This window comes from Sitodiplosis mosellana, unplaced genomic scaffold (assembly GCF_009176505.1).
Source record: "Sitodiplosis mosellana isolate CC-2019 unplaced genomic scaffold, AAFC_SMos_1.0 Smas_scaffold_6226, whole genome shotgun sequence".
NCBI lineage: Eukaryota > Metazoa > Arthropoda > Insecta > Diptera > Cecidomyiidae > Sitodiplosis > Sitodiplosis mosellana.
The window spans coordinates 20,150,812-20,170,284 of record NW_022601467.1 but is presented as its reverse complement, the minus strand read 5'-3'; the positions used below and the strand labels follow the sequence as shown (position 1 = coordinate 20,170,284).

Genomic DNA, 19,473 nt, shown 5'->3' with positions numbered 1-19,473 from the left:
TTTTCTAAACACAACGAAATTGGAAATTACATCAAAAAAATCTTCTTTTTTCCGAATCAGGAGACAAGCTCACAATCGCGGTGTAACTATACCAAATCGTAATAGTCAATCCGGAGCTGGATTATCGTTTGCCTTGGATAAAATAATGAGTGTATTGAGTGCAACTTACACCGAAGATACAAAAACGACAGACGTTGTTGTGTGTGTATCTGGTATTCGACCAAATTTCAGAGATGTAACACAAATTTTGCGTGCACTCTGGTCATCGGGTATTCAGTGTGCCATTGTTCAGGCGAATAATCCCGAGGATGGACAAGATATGGCAAAAGATCTGGGTGCAATCTATTATGTGATCTACACTGAAGATGGTATACTACGGGTACGATCATGGATCAATGAACGATTTGAAGAGAAATTGATGAATCGAGACGAGATCATAGCATACATAAAAAAAGCGCTGCGACCCGAACCCGAGGCAACATTCACGCAACAAAGTCTTAGTTTAAGTGAAGCCACCAAATACAATCGAAGTAATGCCAGTTTGGCTGAACCAACACTGCCCACCGTCGACATCATTTTCAAAATCAACGACAAAATGACATCTAGCCAACGGAAGCGCCAAGAGAATTTCCTCACTAGCCACATGTCCGAGTCACTGCTTTTGTTCAATAAACGTGAACAAATCGCTGTGGTAGCCGTTGATCTTCAGCCAATCATCATTCGTGCACTGATCAGTGCGATGGATCCGCGCGGTGCCACCGCTAAAGAGATTGACAATGAGATTTCATTTGTGATCGATCGATTTCCCCAATATAAACGCTATATCAAAGACGTGGTCGAAGAGATTACGGACATCTTTTCGGAGAAAAAGTGCCCACCCGTCGTCTGTTTGTACAGCTTGAAAGACAGCTATTACAGATTTATATTGTAGAATATCGATCGTGTTTTTAATCGATTTTTTTATATATATTTTGAAAGGCAAACATCAACAATTTATTCTGAAAAGAAGTGCATTTAATGTTATTCATCTTAGTTTTTATATATAGATAAGTACAGAACATCATTTTGATCATATTGTCTTGAATTTGAGCAAAGCCTGGCTTTGTCTGCTCATTTGACCATCATTATGCTTTGGACTGAAAGTTTTCGGTACAAGCCATGGTGGAAAAATGAAAAGAGATAACAAGTCATTGGCTCATTTTTTTGAGGGCACTTCATTCATTACTACTAAATTCAGCCATTTCCATGCTCATACACAATTCAGTGGAGATGGCATGCATAACAAGAGACACATCTGTACATTATTGTAAAGTATTTTTTTTATAATAAACGTTTGTAGTGGTTTACATAATAATATAATGGGTTAATTCATTCAATCGTACGATATTCGTTCACATGTCGGCTACAATGAGTGCAGCACCAGACAGAATGACCGAATCGCAAGGGGCACCTGCCACCACTTTCAGCGAACAAATGAAAGCATTACGTGTCGAATTGCTATACAACGGCAATTCAACGATATTTTTGTCGTTGTGAATGGATTTTGTGGTGTAGGTCATTGTTAGATTCTTAATTATTGACGGCGAACCAAATTCGGGTAAGTTCAATACAATTTTATTGTCCTTCCATGCCGCGCCATCGACCTTTGAAAATGAACGTTTAAAATTAATAACTCGTGAAATTATAATGTTGTTGTTTCTTTCATGAGTGAAAGAAGAAAAACAAATTAATACCGTTAGCAATGTGACAGTTATTTTCGTTGTGGGTAATGTGTGCACTTGACCCTTTAAACTGGAGACAAGCTCCAATTCACACGTTGAAGTATCAAGTTCGCTTTATAGAACAGAATAAAAAGAGAAATTAACACAAATCACACATCGAATAGTATACGGAAAAATGACATGCAATGATAATTACCGTGCATTTTTCAGTTTTAATGCAGCCAAAAATGATTCCACGTTATACACTTTGGCGAAATCGATTTCATCACAAAAATCAATGTGAATGCTACCTTGATAACGCCGTTCCGCCTCTGTGCAGCGACTAACAACCGCTTTGATATAGTCAACAATGAACCGTGGTCCCGACCAAATCTGGCGCCATTTGAATGGCACTTGATTTTCACATATTATTCGAATCAAATTCAACGTATCACGCGTCAGCGACGACACATCCTTCATTGCAATATGAATCATACTCAACGTACTGTGAATTGCTTTGAATATGTTTTTGGCCATCAAAAGCTCTGAAATCACGAACAATGTCCAAGGTTTCGCAGAGTCACTATTTTGCATTTGAATTATATCGCTTGAATGAGTCAAATTCACGCCCTGGAAAATAGTCAATTTTAAATGGTCAATCCACACACCATAATAAAATTGGTACGTTTCATTGGAAATTACATTCATTGGCAAATTAAATTTCCAAAATTGACGATTTGGAAGAAAATAAATAAAGTGGATTAAAAATTACTTACCTCGTTTAATTTTCTCCACAGACTAAGAATCGGTTTAATTCTTTTGTCGAAATTCCGAGTATCCATCGTCAATTCCGATTCTAATATATTGTAACGAAAGAAAAATGTATTGGCATAACAAATAAAATTACATTTGAATATATGTTTGGATTATTGGTTACACGCGGAGAGTCAAAGACTCGACAAAAATTCAATATCATTTAAAAATGCTTAAGGAGAACGTTCGTTAACTTACGTCTCAACTGCTTTAAAATATTGCGACACATGATTGAGTCTCGAATCAGGATCGTAACCGATGACAAGCCAAATGTTTCTGGATTATCAGCGTCGGGTAGTCGATACAATGCATTCAAATAGTCTTGAACGTTATACGACAATGGAATGGGGCATTTGAGTTCAAGCGGTGTCCATGAATTGGTCATCATCTTATCGGTGAAAAATTCATCGAAATTTGCTTTCAAAATCAATTGATCCTGTGCATTATCGATTCGTCCACCATATGCGATCAAACGACATAATTCCTTCAAAATGGACCAGTCCATTTTAAACGATGTCATTTTCTCCATCGATCCGATGATATCAATGGCTGCTTTCAAATCTGCATCTGAGAACTCGTATGGTTTAGTCCATCCCTGTGGCACAAAGCCTCGCCTCTCTTGAATGACCGCATTAAAAATGAACAACACGATGTAGACCTTCAAAAGTTTAGCATCACGTTTCTTCTCTAGCAGGCTCCTCCATTGTTGAATTAACCGTTGTACTTTCGATTTTATACTGTTTGGTGCCTCATACAGGACTTTATTGCATTTGTTCAGCAAAGATTGTGGAAAATGACGAGTACCATCGCAAACCAGCCAAATACGGAATCCATCACGATACGGAAGTGTTTGCAGCATTTCATTGAGTTCGTTCAGCCAATTTGGCACGAGTTGCACATTTTTCACGCAAATCCAATTGCCATTTTGTGCCGTCTGGCGAATTTGCTGCATGACACCATTCTCTTGGCCCTTGCCAATGGCCATTTCCATGAATTTGTTGGGCCCAAGTTTGTGCTGAGAGAAATCCAACACATCTTTCGATGGATCAATCTCACCATTTGTTATAAACAGAATTGGCTCATCCTCTCTGGTTTCATCGAACAATTGCTGGATGCTCGGCTTTATTTCGCATGGAACATTCGTCATGAGAAGCTTCGATAGTGATCGCGTCATTGTGGTGATGAGCAAATCCGGTCGGAAAATTTGTGTTACCAATATTTTTTGCAACTCAGTCACATGCACGGGAAGATCAGTTGGCGTGGTACTGTTCATAAATGAACGCCAAAGACCTTCATTTTCAAGCTGAAGTATGTTGTACAAATCATAATGGTTTAGTTTCAGTGATACTACTTTAGGTGCAATATTCTTTTTAATCCAACTTGGTATTTTATGATCGCCACTCTCATCGACGAGCGCAAAATTTGTGATGAATGATTCCCATTCCTGGGGAAAAAAGATTAATCACATGGAAATAGATTGGATAAAGTTTCAACCAACGGAAAAAATTACCTTTTCGGGAACAAGTTCGGGGCGTGATCCTTTGAGTATATGCAATGCAAGTGCAAAGTGTTCATCTTTTGGCAACGCTCGGCTTATCATATTGTACGTTGACTTGACCACTTGTTCGAATATACGGCGTTGATCAAATTCCTGTAAATTCAATCAAATAAATTATGCCCAATCACATTCGATAAAAAGTTAAATGTTGAATGTTGAATGTTAATGAAACACACAAAATTTGAACTCGCGTGAGTGAAAATCCGTATCACTAAAAATTTACCTTTTCAAGGCTGATGCTCTTCACATAGAGCGACATGAAAACATTGACAGGCATCACGTAGATTTGATTAATGCCCACATACAAACTGGCCGCACGGCTGCATGCATCTTTGTACTGCTCATACTCGCCCATTAATTTCCGTTTAATTTCGGCTGATTCTTGCAACGACAAATCGATTTGGGAACTACTTGTCTTCACCTCATTCAATGTTTGCAACAATTTCTAATGAATGAAGGGAAAAACAATTTTACATTTATTCTTAACATTGTACACATTCAAAATTAATAATTATTCCATTTTTGTTTAATCTAACTCACTTCATTCTTCAAAATATCGCCTTGGGATTTCGACAGTTCAAGCAAGAGTTTCTCTTGCAGTTCCTCTCTCTTCTTAAGCAAATCGCTTTCATTTTGTAACAATGAAATGCGTTTTGTTTCGAGTTCCGGTTGCTTAACTTGAATTGACTTGCTCATTAGTTGATCTGTAATTTGCGAAGAAATTTAGATTTATAAAGACACATTCAAATTATGAACATTCATTAGATCTCGACCTGTTAGTCCAGCCACCGTAGTTGTAAACGGAATAACCGTTAGGTATGTGTCAATAATTCCGGTTTTATTTGTAAAATTCACAGTTCCACGCGATGATAAGATCACTTTGAAATTTTCATTGAAATCGACCAATTTGTTGCCAACTTGAAGGAACTTCTTATTGAACCGCATTTGAATTGTGGTCGAAATGATCGTTAACAACGGTGGTTTGATTTCATTGCAATCGTCGACAATGAGCACTTTGCCAAATCGAATGGCCAACTCCAGAGTGTATGTGAATCGATCTGAGTGTTGCGTTGCGATTTCATATGCGATTTCTTTTGAGCTCAAATACTTCACCAACCAACTGACGGCGCTTTTTGTTGGATCATTTAGCATTGGAACGGGTGTTGAACCAAAAGCAGTCGTTAGCATCTGGAATTATGGAGAGAAGGTATTATGTTGGAATAAAGTGTCACAAATGAAGGGAAATCTGATTATTATTCTGCTTTCGAAAAGAGCAAAATACTTTTGTCAACAATGCAGCATTTTCCATCGATTGAACATCCGGGGTGAGACCCATACTTTCCCAGATTATGCGATCTTGATCAGATAGAATTTTGTCCATTATATTGACATCTTCGAGCTTGAGCTTCACATAAATCTGCGCCATCATTTCCCTTGAACGAAAAAAAAACAGAGCAGAAAATGACCATTTCAAGTATTTTTGCTCCGACTAAATGAACTAGCTACATACTGTCGATTTTCAAAAGTAAGATGTGATAAGTGTGTGATTGATAATGCAATGAGGAATGAATTCAATTCGATTTGATCGATATTCTTGTTGATATCTTGCAGTTGCATCTTCCAATTGGCATACTCAGTACTGAGTTTAGTCACCAGCACTTCGGCCGATTGAAGTGTCTTTCTGGCTGTGTCAAGTTTAACTTCTAGAACAGCCGCTTCTTGAGTATAAATATTTAGTTGAATCGACAGCTCTTTGACGCGAGCATCGACATCATCCAGGCCACTCTTCAGTAATTTCATATTGTTTTCCGATTCGCGTAAGTTTTTCTGCAACTGTTCCTGTTCTTCTTCCAGCGGCCTAATGCTTTGCACCACTTTGCAGTATTTCACATTTGCAATGACCCATGTGGCCAGCGGAGCAGCCGCAGCTGAGGCACGTTTCGCATTTTTTACATCAAACGACTCTGCTTTTGTGCTCATGAGTTTTGCGACTGCGTTACAATTTTCCACGCTGATACGAGATGGATTCAGTGATCGAATGTCTTCTTTGACACCACGTTTTGCAAGGAACGATTTCATGCTATTCCACGACGTATCACGTGTTCCCATTAACCGAAGAACTCCCTCCAAAATGTCACGAATAATATCGGGTGGAGCACGCAGCGACCGAATTTCGGACAGTGCTTCCGTTTTGATTTGGCCCACTGCTGAAACTGCCTCTTGCAACATCGGCTCAACTTCACGCAACTCAAGCTCCACGGCTTCTTTTCGATTCTTTAACAGTACCTCATTTTCTTGGGCTTTATTTTTCAATTCAAGCAAATCACTCTTTTGATTCGTAGCGCTTTTCATAGTCGTTGCAATCATTTCCAGTGCATTGTTTGCCATTTCTCTCTTCTCAGCCAAGGCAACTTCTTGCTTTTCGGCTTCTTGCTTCAAGCTCCGAACTACTTCATGAGCTGATGAAAGCTTGTCAACGCCAGCCTAAGTAAACAATTTTTTTCTTAGACAAAATAACGAAAGCGATTTAAATTGAAAACGAAGCGATTTAAATTGATTTACCTGTAGAATATTTTGCTGTTTTTGTATACTAAACAACATATCTCTGTACAAAGTGCCGTAGGTGAAGATTAGATTTTGGAAACGATATTCTGATTGGTTCCATTCGGTAGAGCAAATTTCAAGTATATTCAAATGCTTTGGGGCTGGAACTGAGTCTCCGCAAAACATTTCGGTCAATTCTTTGGCCACATATTCTGGTGATGCAATTGCAGTGCTCGCCATCCAAATGATGTCAGTGCATTTGTAAAGCGATGGATAACTCTCAAACAGCTCATCAGTGTTATGACTTTCACTTTCCAAGCAAAGAACAATGTGAAGGCGTTGCTTTATTCCTGAGATGTTTTATGGAAAGAAAATTGAAATCAAAATTGAGCTTAACATGAATTTGAAATCTTGAGAAATCTCAGCTCAATGTTTGAGGGAATTGACGATAGCTAAAAAGCAGAACACTCTGTGCTAATAATTAAGAATAACTACGTACTAAACCAAAAATAAGCGCTTAATGATTCTTGAAAACCCTCCTGTTGTGCCATTGATTTCAATGGTTTCGCCAACGACTCAAGATCATCACCAAATAGATTGGGAATTTCACTGCCTTCCAACACAGCCTCAACCGGATTCATAATTTCGGGCAAATAAGAAATCCATGAATGTTCAATACAAAATGTCACATGATGTTCTTCCAGTGCAGCGGATTGCATTGCCTGTTGATTAATTAGTTTGAAAAGAAAAACCATCAATTGCACGGTCATCGTTTTGGTTTGCGAATCTTCTCAATAAATACCAATTTCAAGTCATTATAAAAATCGTTCATATTGTAATTCTTCACGGGTGTGATTGATGCAATTTTGATGCCTAAATATTTGCAAGCGATATGAAGAGCATCGATTTTCAATGAACCGGTTGGACCGGCCAGCACTACATGTGATTCGGATCGTGAAAGAGTGCGACAAATGGAAGCGGTTGTCTCTAAAAGCAGATCATTGACCACGGTGTACAAAACGATGTCTTCGGTGTCTGAAATTGAAACTTCATTTTAATGACTGCTTTCCATATTGCATCCAATATGATAAACTCACTGCAAATCGTGATGTTTCGTTTAACAATATCTGTCCAATCCTGTTGAATCACATACTGCAACGCAGTCGACTGGTTGCCACTTGGCACAAAAAAGTAATTCGTTTGATCCACGTCAAACAGAGTGCGACTCGTCGAATGTAAAATTCGATCAAATTGCTCTTTATGTTCCTCAGCAATGAGCCGATTACGGAAAATACACTTCATCTCATTGTAAAATGCCTGAAATTCAGAAAAACAAGAGTTAATTGGATTTGGAAATAATGACCAAAATTTATAGTTCCCGTGATGATAGGCAAACGAATATACTTGTTGGAAAAAGTTCTCCGGGTAAAATTTCAATCCTTCAATCAACCGCGACAGCATTTTTGGAGTAAAAATGTAATGATTCCGTTGATCTCGTGTGAAGTTTTTGTTCATCTATGATTTTTTTGGGATAAAATAATTGAATTTCATCCTTTTATTCGACACAATCTTCGAATGATAAAGCTTACCTCGTTATATATTTCAATTAGGCATTCGACAATTTGATCAATACGTCTGGAATTGACAGCCGGCTTAAAACGGAGACTCATCGGCAAGAATTGATTTTTCATTATCAGATGAAGCTCAGTGTCGTTTGGAAATCTACAGAATTTAAAATCATTTCCAAGACAACATGTTTTTATTTGAATCAATTCGATAATCGATTAATTAAAATCAAAGTTTACGTAAAGAGTTGGCATTTGCTCTTCGTTATAATATGACGATGGCAATAATCGATCAACGCAAACATAAAATGACCAGAATTAGATATTGATTTTATACTGTGGAATGGAATGGTATAGTAGTAAATTTTTGGGACGAAAAATTCCCATATGAAGTTTATTAGAACAAACTGTGTGAAAAAATTCTCGCACACACTTCCGTTGTCATATGTTTTCAACTTCGAATAGAACCCTTTGAATAGTCGATGTATTTTCATAAACTTTATAATCAGTACATATTTTTAGCCATTTTAGATTTGTGCTGAGCGACCACACCGTGAGATTGTAACTGAGCCGGAAAAACATCTGTTGATTGAAAACTTACTCGGCATGGAAATTCTGAACTATTGATAAAAACCGTGGTGAAAAGTTGCGCTTTTGAATATTGACCATTGAACAACAAATAATCAAGTCGGTCACATTTATCCATTCCAGTGATTCGGTATAGAAACCTGATCGTCGAATGAGCTGAACAATGAGTTCCATAATTTCACAAGTACCATACTGATCGAAGTTGCATAGATCGATATTTTTGAAAAATAGCACCGTTTTATTGAGATGTGGCTTGTATTCACGACCCTTTAAACCTGATATAACCATGGAGTTCTGCAAATTGGGTCCAATTGAGAAAAAAAAATTAAATGTATATTGAAATTTGCTGAATAAAGTATGATTTCGAGATAGTTTTCAAAGGTTACCTGTTTCAACATGTATAAAACATAAGATGCAGTTAGCTGAGAGCTGCAATTTATTGTCAATAGTTGATAACTATCTAAATCTACGACGGCTGCTCTTAGTAAAAGACTGCAAATAAAACGAATGGATTGTTTACACTGTTTTGAAAGAAATTAAAGAGAATGAATACCTAGTGCCTGATCCAGACGGACCAATAATGTTAAATGGAACGCCCTCTTCGAGATAAATTTTCAGAATATTCAAATATGTTTTAATTTTGGTTGTTTTTATCAAAAAATTGGCTATATTATCGATTGAATCAATTTCGACCATGCCATCGGACTCGTGCAATTCAACCGCTTCGCGATACTTGTTGAAAAAACAATACTTTGCCTCCTTTCCACTTGGGATATAAATGTCTGCCCATTCCAATATCTAAGCAAAGTGAAATGAAAACAATGGATTTAGAGTACGATTTCATTATATTCAAACTGTAGGATTGCGAATGGTGAACAACCTTTGTTGCCAATTCACTCTGATGCTTTGGCTCCAATGCATAGCCCAAGCAGTAAATGAGTCGTACACAAAAGTCTTCCTTCAATCGCACACCACTCGTATACGTCAGAATGTTGCAAATGTTTCCGATTCTCGATATCTCAATCGATTTCTTTTGTAACCAATCAAACGCTTTGACAACATACTGTTGAATAAGTGACCCGTAGACATCTGGATTCGATTGCTTGATGCTCCATGAATCAAATACTATTTGCTCGGACAAATCGGATGCACTTGAAATGGAATCGAAACGAATTCGAGTGTGAATGTGAAATGTGAAATGTGAAATGTATGCTATAAATGTGGATCAAAGTGATAATAAAACACATTCTCGATAAATTGTTACCTTAAGTTCACAATTCCCATTCGGGAAATGGTTGCCGGCGACGCATGAATAAGATCGTGCGTTTCGAAAATAAAGTTAACATTGTCACCAAACTGAATGCGCCAACCGGATGGCAGTGTCAAAAGTCTGTCGCAAAAGCATTGCCCACATTAAAATCGTTTCACGTAATGGATTCGCTTCTCTTTTTTTTGCTATTCTATATGAATCATTCAACTTACTTGTTGTCATCCAACACCGAGTTTAACGCCTAAAATGGAATGACAGAGAAAAAAAAACGAATTTAGTTTAACAATCGACGTCAATAACAACGACAACTATAGCAGACATCCATTGAAAACATACTTCAATCCAATCCGGATCAATTTCGCCATCGCATATGATCCATGAACTTGCATCTGAGCCCCACACGACCAAAGTTTCAAAAAACGAAAAAAGATATAAACAAATTAGCAAATGAAATCAAAGCGCGAGCGTTTATGCAAAATGTGAATTGAGCGATGAAACGCGCTGTTGCTCCGTCGTGGAAATAGGATAGAGATACAAACCGGCATTTTCTTCACTAACAGCAATCGCAGCCGATGTTAATGTGCCATCATTCCATTGCCGCGTATCCGGATCTAGGTGGCCGAGTAGCTGTGTCCGACTCATCGATTTCGGTGAAATCGTATAAGTTTTAATTACTTTGCCGGTGTTCATAATGGCTTGTTTCAATAGCGATATAATGGTAGTTTTTCCACAGTTTGGCGGTCCTAGCACAACGACACCCATCCGCTTTTCCAATTGCTCATATAGCTGTAAGCACTTTTCCAATTGTTTTTCATTTTGCTGCAAATTCAACTGATCGAACGCCTGCCCAATGGATTGCTGCAAAACATTTTGTTGCATCTTATCGATGGTTGTGTTCGCAAAAACATATCCAATTAGCATATCAAATCGCTTGCAATCGCTGGCTGTTAATTTCGACATAGTGTTCATACGGAGTGCATTAACGGCCAAACGCATCTCAAGGTCTTTATCATGTTGTTGCTGCTGCGGCTGTGGCTGCTGGTGCTTGTTCGGTATTTGTTTTAAAAAACGGCCACAGGCGAGCAAAACCGTTTTCAGTTCACGTAAGCCCCACTCGTAATGGCATTGCGGTGAGAGCATCTTTTTAGCCATGTTAAACAATTCCACCATTCGCGCACCAATTGTTTCAGCATGCTCAAATCCCTCGACAAACAAGATAACACGGGCAATATCCTTTGGTTCCGGCTGTTGCATAACTATCGGCCGAAATAGTGCCTGCAAATTGGATGGCAACGTTTGTCGGCCGCCATATGCCTCGCCAGCCGGATTTAGTGTCACAAAAATACCACAGTGCAAATTCAACGGTATCTTTATAAGAGTACGACGAAAGAGAAAGTGAAATGGACAGAGAGAGAGAGAGAAAGAGAGAGGGAGAGAAAAAAAAATTCGGTTTACTCAGACATAGATCAATCACCGTTTGATAAACAAACAAAGCATACTTTTTCATCAAAAATCGTGACCGTATCACTTTTCTGCTGAATGGCCGTTTGAATTGGTTGAATAATCATCGAAAGAACGGATAATGTTGCCTCTTGCAAACGATTGAATTCATCAAAGCAACCAAACGCTCCGCATCTGGCTAAACCGGCCAGAATTAAACTGATTGCGGTTACATCAACATTCTGCAATGATTCGGAATCAAACCGTCAGTTTTTCGTAACTTAAACTTTGATTTCTCGTTTGCAACAACTTGCAAGACTATGTTTTTTTCTTGTTGAAAAAAAAACTCATTTAATGAATAATAATTGAATCATCATTGGTTTGTTTACCTCACTGCAATTGAACACAAGCACTAATCTACCCAACATTGCGCCCAAAGACTTTACACATTCAGTTTTACCCGTTCCTGCGACAGTAAAATATTGACATCAATCCGAAATGCATGAGGGAAATTAAAAAACAAACAAACGCAAATGCATTACCTGCCGGTCCAAATGGATTTCCACCCAAGCCCAGCTGCATTGCTTGTGTCAATGTTAAATAGCAGTTGTGGGTGAGTTTTGTGTCGACCAAACGATTCACATTGCCCAAATATTCGTAGGAATACTCAAATTCGGCCGAAACCATTTTCACGTTCACCATTTTGGTGCTGGAATTCAAAAAGAATTTCATCTGTTGCATCCAACCCCAATCCAAAACATTCGTAACATTTTCGTCGATTAATTGTTGCACAATGGTCGCCTGATGCACCAAATCCAATAAAATGGAACGCACTTTGATTTTCGTTAACATATCCACGTCCTTTGCAATGTTCGTGGTATAGTAAACAATGTCATTTTTAATCGATTTTAAATGCACTTGAAGATTCATCGCACTAATCGCTTTTTCCGTTTGTTTTGTGAATTGAATGGATCGGGCCAGGCAAAGCACTTGTTCCGGATACGATTTTATCACGTCAATGGTGAATTTATCCGTTTGACAGCATCGCACAATCAAATCGATTAACGTAATTTTGATTTGCTTGAGCAAATGGCTTAGCCATATTTCAATTGGACCAACCATTGAAAGGGGCTCCAATAATTTCACCTCTTCATTTTCCGCACTCACTAGTTTCATTATCGATGCCGAACCACTTTTTTGATCGATTTTCAAGCGATTGATTCCGGGGAATAGTTTTTTTATGTGCTTTTGAATGATTGGCTCTTTCGTCGATTGACCGAGCAATTCCAACAAATCATCATCACTGAGGAAATAAAACCGTGGAAATGCATTGCGTTTTGTCTACGAATTGGAAAAAAATAAAATAAATTGTGATAAACCAGTCCGAAATCGAATGGCCGACAGTGGACACGTCAAATGCAGTACATACATTTATAAAAGCTGTCAATGTGCTTTGGCATCGATTCAGTTGATTTTCGAGCGAATCAATGATATTAGTTATACCATGAATTTTAACCAACGATAAAACTCGTGGATCGCTCGCAATTTCCTTCATGATATAACGGAAATCTTTATTGATTTGCTTGAATGCTGCACCTTCGGAAAGGGGATTTTCGGTGCCGAAAATTGGCTCCAAATAAATCCATCTGCAAGAAATGGAAATGTTTGTCATTCGATTCATAAAATTTGGAAATAAACTGGACTTACTTTCGTTGGATTTGACTTAAACTTGTTAAAATATGGTCAATTGAAGCGAGACGCGATTCCCAAATGTCAGCTTGATCAGCATACGAATCGTATGCCGATGAGTTTTTCGCAGATTGTAGCAGGCATTGATTATCACCAACCTATAGCAAATGGTAAATTTATTTATAAAAAAAAAAATTAGTCAATCGAATGAACGTTTCTACCTTATTTTGAACTTCTTGAAATTCTTTGATAAGTGTAACATTATTTCCCAACGAATCAGTGTGATGGAATGTTTTCAGCTCGGCTTGAACTCCCCACTGATCCAATTCACCTAAAGCTTGACGTACAATTTGCTCTGAAGCGGCTTTTCTCACTAGTTGTTGAATTTCGCCCGCATTTTTCTCCAACATATCCAAATCGCTCAGTATGTCTTTGAGTGTAATATCGTGAAATGGTTTGTATGGTTTGTTCATAAGGTGGAAAATTTTCGCCCAATGCTTTTCTGTCAATCCATCGCTTTGGAGCGTTTGTAAAACGGGCGATGCTGTTTGAAGACTGTCCAAAATTTTGTTGATTCTTTTGGTGGCAATTTTTTGATCATTTGTTGCGCTCGTTTTGCCCAACCATTTCGACATGAAATCCGTCAAAATATACGGCCTTCTTCGGTAAACCGTCCATTCTTCACCGCAAATATTTTCATATTCACTCAAAAACTGCTCAAAATCTTTCCATTGTTGTCCTTGACTCTCGATGTCCAACGTTATTTTGTCAAAAATATCGGAAATTTCTTGCGAAAATGTCATATTATACTTTTTACAACTGCTTTCCAATTTCTCCTTTTGCTCTTCAATCGCAAGCCAACCGCGTAAACGATCTTTGAATAATTCCAAGTTGGCTTCTTCATTTTGCTCCAATTCGGCTATGGTTGAATCCCAACGAATCTCAAACTTTTCGATCTCATCCTTCAAATTAGTCATTTGCACTTCAACCTGATTCTTCAAGACATCAATTTGCACTCGCAAAGTTGCACTGTGGTTATCAATCAACGGCTGCAGTTGTTCCCATTGATTCAATATCCCATTCAACGCACTCACTCGCTCACGACACCAACCAGCCAAACATGAGTCCTTCGCCTGTACTGAATTTAAAATTTGTTCCATCTGAAAAATAAAGGAACAATTTTTAGATGCTTCGGAAGTATAAAGGCATCAAATGATTATGTGTAATTGACAAAAAGTGAATATAAAAAAAAATTCGAAGAAGAAAATTACTCATTATGAAAATTATTTTACGTCGTTGAAAGAAATGAAACCTCTTACCGCTATTAATTCACCAACAATTTGTTCGCATTTCAATGCTGACTCTTCAATATATTGCTCTTCTGTCACGGCAACCGTTTGCAAAACTTGTGACGATCTATTCAAAAAGTCTTGAAGCGTGGTCAAATCCTTCAAAATTGATGAACGCAAACTGTATGTCAGTGTTTCCCAATATTTACGGCTAATGAACTCAATATCCGATCGAATCGGTGACGTATTGATTACGAAACAGTCAATTCGACTCTCAGTTCTGAAATGAGTTTCATTTGCTGATTTATTCAAGTATTTTGCTTGTTTTTCAACTATGTGGTTGAGCTTTTAATAATGATAGTATATTGATAACCACATGAAATGAATCGTTCATACCCTGGAATTTTAGCAATTTGTTGACTGAATTGTTTGCAAGCTTTGAAATTCTTGTCCCAATCATCTCTGGACTTCAAATAAATTTCGCATAAATCTTCCAAATTCACACAGCCCAGAATGACAAACGGTCGCCAGGCTGCTTGAAATTCAATCAATTGCTTGAATAACGTTTCAGCTTTGTCATAAAGTGCTGCAAAGCGATCCCGATTGCTGCAAATATCGATTTCTCATGAGTGCATTGAACATTTCATTGGAACTATTTCGTTCCCAAAACTTACATATCAACCATAACTTTGAAAATGTTTGTGCTTTGATCGGAAAGCCCCTTGAATGTGAGTGGTCTTTCGATGAATCGTCTCAGTTGTGAGTAGTACATGGAACGTATTTCTTCCATTGTCGGACGATATTGAATCTCTTGCTGTCTGAACACAATGTCAATGTTAATATCGGGCAGACGATGGCTCAAATCGGAAATGCCAATTAAATACTGGTACTCTAACACTTTGTACAGCTGATGATCCCAATGAATTTTGAACGCTTGCAAATTTGTATAGCCCTTTGTTTCCAGCGTTGTGACAATGTTTCGTAGGTTCTTCATTTCATCTCTCCATACATCGTTTTGACGCAGCAAGTCAGTGTTCATTAATCGCATGACCTAATTTCAAAACAAAATTACCATTATGAGTTGTGTGTGTGTGTGACATTTTGGCTGCAAAATCACTCATGCAAATTAGCCTCACAATTATTTTCGTCTTTTCATGGTACTCGGTGAGCAAATTGTTATCACGAGACAGATTATTCACGGCAACTTGCAGTGTTGACACATAACGTTCCACTGAATTTTCGTCGTTCCATGCAACCGATTCGCTCCGAACTAAATTCGATAATTTCAAAGCACTTTGCAACATAATTGGCCGAACACACGGTATCATTCGATCGCCGATTGTATTATGAAATGTGGCAATTTGTTGTAATTTTCGTGCGTAGCCCATAAATTTAATTGCATGCATCGCTGTGTTTCTCAATTCAATTGGAATGCGAAAGCCGAGGTCTTCAAATTCACGTACATCGCTGCAAAACATCACCAATTTCGGTTTGAACGTCACTTGCATCAGCTGACGACCATCTTTTTCGAACTCCACCACCGGCTTGTCATCTTTTAAGCTGCCGAGTAAAATATCAAACATTTGAAACAGATTTGTTTGAAGAATTACGAAAAGAAATTACACACATTAAATCACCCATTGATATTGATGCCAAAGAATCATCGCGCCACTGTTCAAAATTGGATTTCAACCATTTGTCCGTTTCTTCCCTTAAAGCGTCCAATGATTTTTTGATCGTATCATATCCATCGACATCGACAACCACGAATAGCACTTTTTCTATTTGATTCAGCTGCCATTGCGAATAAAAAAGAATAAATCATTCGAAACTATCCGCTCAAGATTCGGTGTAATTTTGATCATACTTCATTTTGAAATAGTTTCAATTCTTTGGTTTCCCAACAAAGTGCGGAAATTTCCGAATCCTCCGGACATTTTTTTGGTTCGGCCAACAATTCCTTGAGCTCTTTCATCAATTTATAAAGTGATTGCAAGAAATGTTGCCGTTCGGCCGACAGCAATTCCATGATATCGGCACTCTTCAGAATTGTTTCATATTTGAGAAAAATGTGTATGATTTCGGTGGGCTCATCCAGGTGAGTGTGTAGCTTCGATTTCAATATCATGGAGATTTTTTCGTAAATCGGTTCAAGAATTTGTTCATACTTTTCCATGGCTCGTTTCCATTTTTTCTCACCGATGGTGCTGATGTCAGAAATAACGATATCTAGCCAAAAATAAAAGAGGACACAATGCAATTGATCGAATGTTTGTGCTTGTGCGCTCGTTTTTTGTGTGTGTATGAGTGTATTAGTGCATGTTTGGCCTGGTTTTCGTGAATTAGAAATCAATCAAAAACGAACCTCTGAATGGAATGAATATCCGTCGAACGCTTTTGTCTATCTGATTGATTTCGTTGAATAAACACACGATTTCCTTGTAAACATTGCGAATGGCTTGAATATCCTCTAGTCGTTTCAAGTGTTGCGTTGCTGTTTTCGGTATATGCGGGCCACCAATCCAGGCGTGTCGAGAGTAATTCGGCCAAAATAATCGCGTTAGCGAGTCGCACACTTGTATCCAAGACTCAATCACCTCGATAATATCATTCAATGTTTGAAACACATGCAACGATTTGACATCCCAAACATCATCAATTTCGTTGAGCCGATCCGAGCAAAATTCCGTAACGTTGAGCGCTGTGTGTACAGCAACCAACAAGAGGTGGACGAAGACGAAAACGGGTAAAAGGGAATAGATTTGAATTGTTATCTTGCGTAAGTGAGTGAGAGAAAGGGATGAGAGCGAAAACCTACAAATAATATCCATTAGATCAATCATTCGATTTTGCGGATAGTTTTGCGGTAGTCGCCATAATTCATCCAGTTGAGTATGGATGCTGTCCAGGAATTCTTCGAGTGAATTGATAGTGGCAACGTTTCTGCAAAATTGTGTTCGCATTTCAAATACGTGTCAGTCAAACGGGTTAAAACCATCATTGCCGGCGATTCGAAGCAGCGACTCATTCGTTCGCTCGCTTCTCACCCGCCTCCGAAAAATGTAATGAAATGTATTTCATTAACCTGAGCAGTTGATTCAGCTTGTCAATAGCGATCGAAAACACGTTTGCCGCTTCTTTATCCGATTTGGCCGATGCATTTCGGGACTTTTCGCTCCAAAAATTTATTTCATGTTGAATCGAGTGAATACCTATCGCAAACAGAAAAGAGAGAAAGAAGGACAACCATAGCGCACATGGTTATGTGTGTGTGTCTGTATGTATGTGTTTAATGGTATTTTATGCATTCTCTTACTTGATTGAGGCAAACCAAGTGTTGAACCCAACTTCGAATGTAAATTTTCGATAAGCACTTCCAGATCAGCTGGATATTGAATTTTCTAAGAACGAAACGGAAAAAAAGGCCAAAGCCCCGTAATGTTGGCATTTTTACATATATAGGATCATTGCAAATTCGATTTGAAAAAGTGCACTTTTCCGGCTGTTCATTTCCACTTGTAAGTGGCTCATTGAACGCCGAAAGAATATACGAGTCACTGCCGCCGAGGACGACGACGACGACGACACCGTCGCCGACGATAGAAGAATGTCAATGAATATTGAAATAACAGCCAATGAGATACAGATAAGAACATCAAATCACACATGCAGTGGCAGTAGAAGTAGCAGTAGCAGCAGCAGCAACAACACCAACAACCACCCAGTGTTCGGTTCTAAGTTGTTAATTTACCTTGGCAACATACGGTGAATAGACTCTTGATATCGAATTATAAATAGATTTAGCCAAACCACCTTCCAGCGTCAGTATACCCAATGGAAATACGGTAGCGTTGTCATCGTCAGTGCTCGATTGCCGTGCAACTGCCGTTGTGTTGTTGCCGATTTGTGGAATTTTGTAGAAAACTAAACAATTTTCATCTTCGGTTATACTGTGGTTGAAAATCAGTTTATCGCCATGATTTATGGCTGCCAACACCGTTAGTTCGTTGCTTTCGAGAAATTCTCTTATCGGCAAATCATCATACGTATTATTTTTTCCATGCAGTGAAAAATAATCGACTGAAATAGAGAAAAAGAGAGAGAGAGAGAGAAAGAGAGGAAGATGGATAAAATATATATACATTGCATAAAAGTGTTAGCAGTATTTTATTTTTGTTTTTATCGTTGTTTATTTTGCAGTTATTTTCCTTATTATTCCTCTCAACTCGGCTACAAAATAGTTTTGGCATGCCAAAAGCAACAGCATACAGCAAAGAGGTGAAATGAATACACAAACCGAGCGCGGTTTGAATAAAAAAGAGAACGAAACAAACAAACAAAACCATCTAGGCAAATATGAAAATCCACATTTGTGCATACGATGCAATCCAACTTGCTGAAATGCTGATTTTACATTTACGTTAATTTTTTGTCTGCGCTCTCAAGTCAAAATTGAAAATGAAAAACAATAAAAGCAGAACACACAGCAGTGAAAAAGAGAGAGAGAGAGAAAGAGAGAGAGAGAGAGAGAGTGGACTGAAAAAAATACAATTCTTACCCGAGGTATTTAAAATGAATTTGATTTTATTGCTACTCATTTGTCCCACGAATTTATTGCACGCAGCGAACAATTCAAACTAAATATTTGTCGTTTTATTATTTGGCCGAACGAACGACCCACTTTGCTAAAATGCTCAAATGGATAACTGATTTGACGGCCGCACCAAACAACAGCACATAAAACGATATGTTTGTCAACGGTTTCTATGGGAATACAGAAAACACACGACGATTCGGTGAATGAGTCAACGGATGGATAATACGCGTATTCGGCGTTTTCAATCGGGAATTTTCTTTTCTTCCCTTTTCACTTGTTATACTGTTGTTTTGCTTATTTGGGGTATTGAGGTGATTGTGCAGCGCGCGCGGCATGAGTGTGTGTGTGTGTATGTGTTGTGAAAGTGAGCGGACTCTCGGCGCATTTTCACCGCTTTAAAGCATGGCTGGTGCATAGCAA

General features: G+C 38.2%; 2 protein-coding genes across 3 annotated transcripts in view; one reads left to right on the top strand and one right to left on the bottom strand.

The window, feature by feature from the left end:
• Window positions 1–1,354, top strand: part of LOC129578777 (eIF-2-alpha kinase GCN2) — a 45,148-nt gene extending 43,794 nt beyond the window's left edge. For both annotated transcript variants that reach the window (XM_055467864.1, XM_055467865.1), the window contains exon 12: window positions 61–1,354. In XM_055467864.1, the coding sequence (XP_055323839.1) occupies window positions 61–931 (871 nt within the window). In that variant the 3' untranslated portion in view covers window positions 932–1,354. The remainder of the gene's footprint in view (window positions 1–60) is intronic.
• LOC129578773 (cytoplasmic dynein 2 heavy chain 1) lies at window positions 1,323–19,140 on the bottom strand. The gene is made up of 43 exons (XM_055467858.1): window positions 19,015–19,140; window positions 18,208–18,536; window positions 17,773–17,857; window positions 17,542–17,668; window positions 17,275–17,399; window positions 16,822–17,157; window positions 16,324–16,685; window positions 16,084–16,250; window positions 15,593–16,016; window positions 15,131–15,507; window positions 14,853–15,062; window positions 14,487–14,736; window positions 13,389–14,327; window positions 13,186–13,325; window positions 12,908–13,124; window positions 12,021–12,819; window positions 11,868–11,944; window positions 11,538–11,720; window positions 10,578–11,406; window positions 10,375–10,427; window positions 10,251–10,279; window positions 10,033–10,158; window positions 9,649–9,919; window positions 9,322–9,566; window positions 9,155–9,260; window positions 8,782–9,062; window positions 8,205–8,337; window positions 8,020–8,130; window positions 7,713–7,932; window positions 7,418–7,650; window positions 7,115–7,337; window positions 6,634–6,965; window positions 5,582–6,555; window positions 5,354–5,504; window positions 4,845–5,259; window positions 4,612–4,775; window positions 4,295–4,516; window positions 4,024–4,164; window positions 2,712–3,957; window positions 2,477–2,556; window positions 1,918–2,330; window positions 1,734–1,833; window positions 1,323–1,643 (listed from the first exon to the last, which is right to left on the bottom strand). Exons 1-43 carry the CDS (start codon window positions 19,052–19,054, stop codon window positions 1,392–1,394), a joined length of 12,537 nt encoding a protein of 4,178 aa, XP_055323833.1. The 5' UTR covers window positions 19,055–19,140; the 3' UTR covers window positions 1,323–1,391.
• Between the last annotated feature and the right edge of the window lie 333 nt (window positions 19,141–19,473).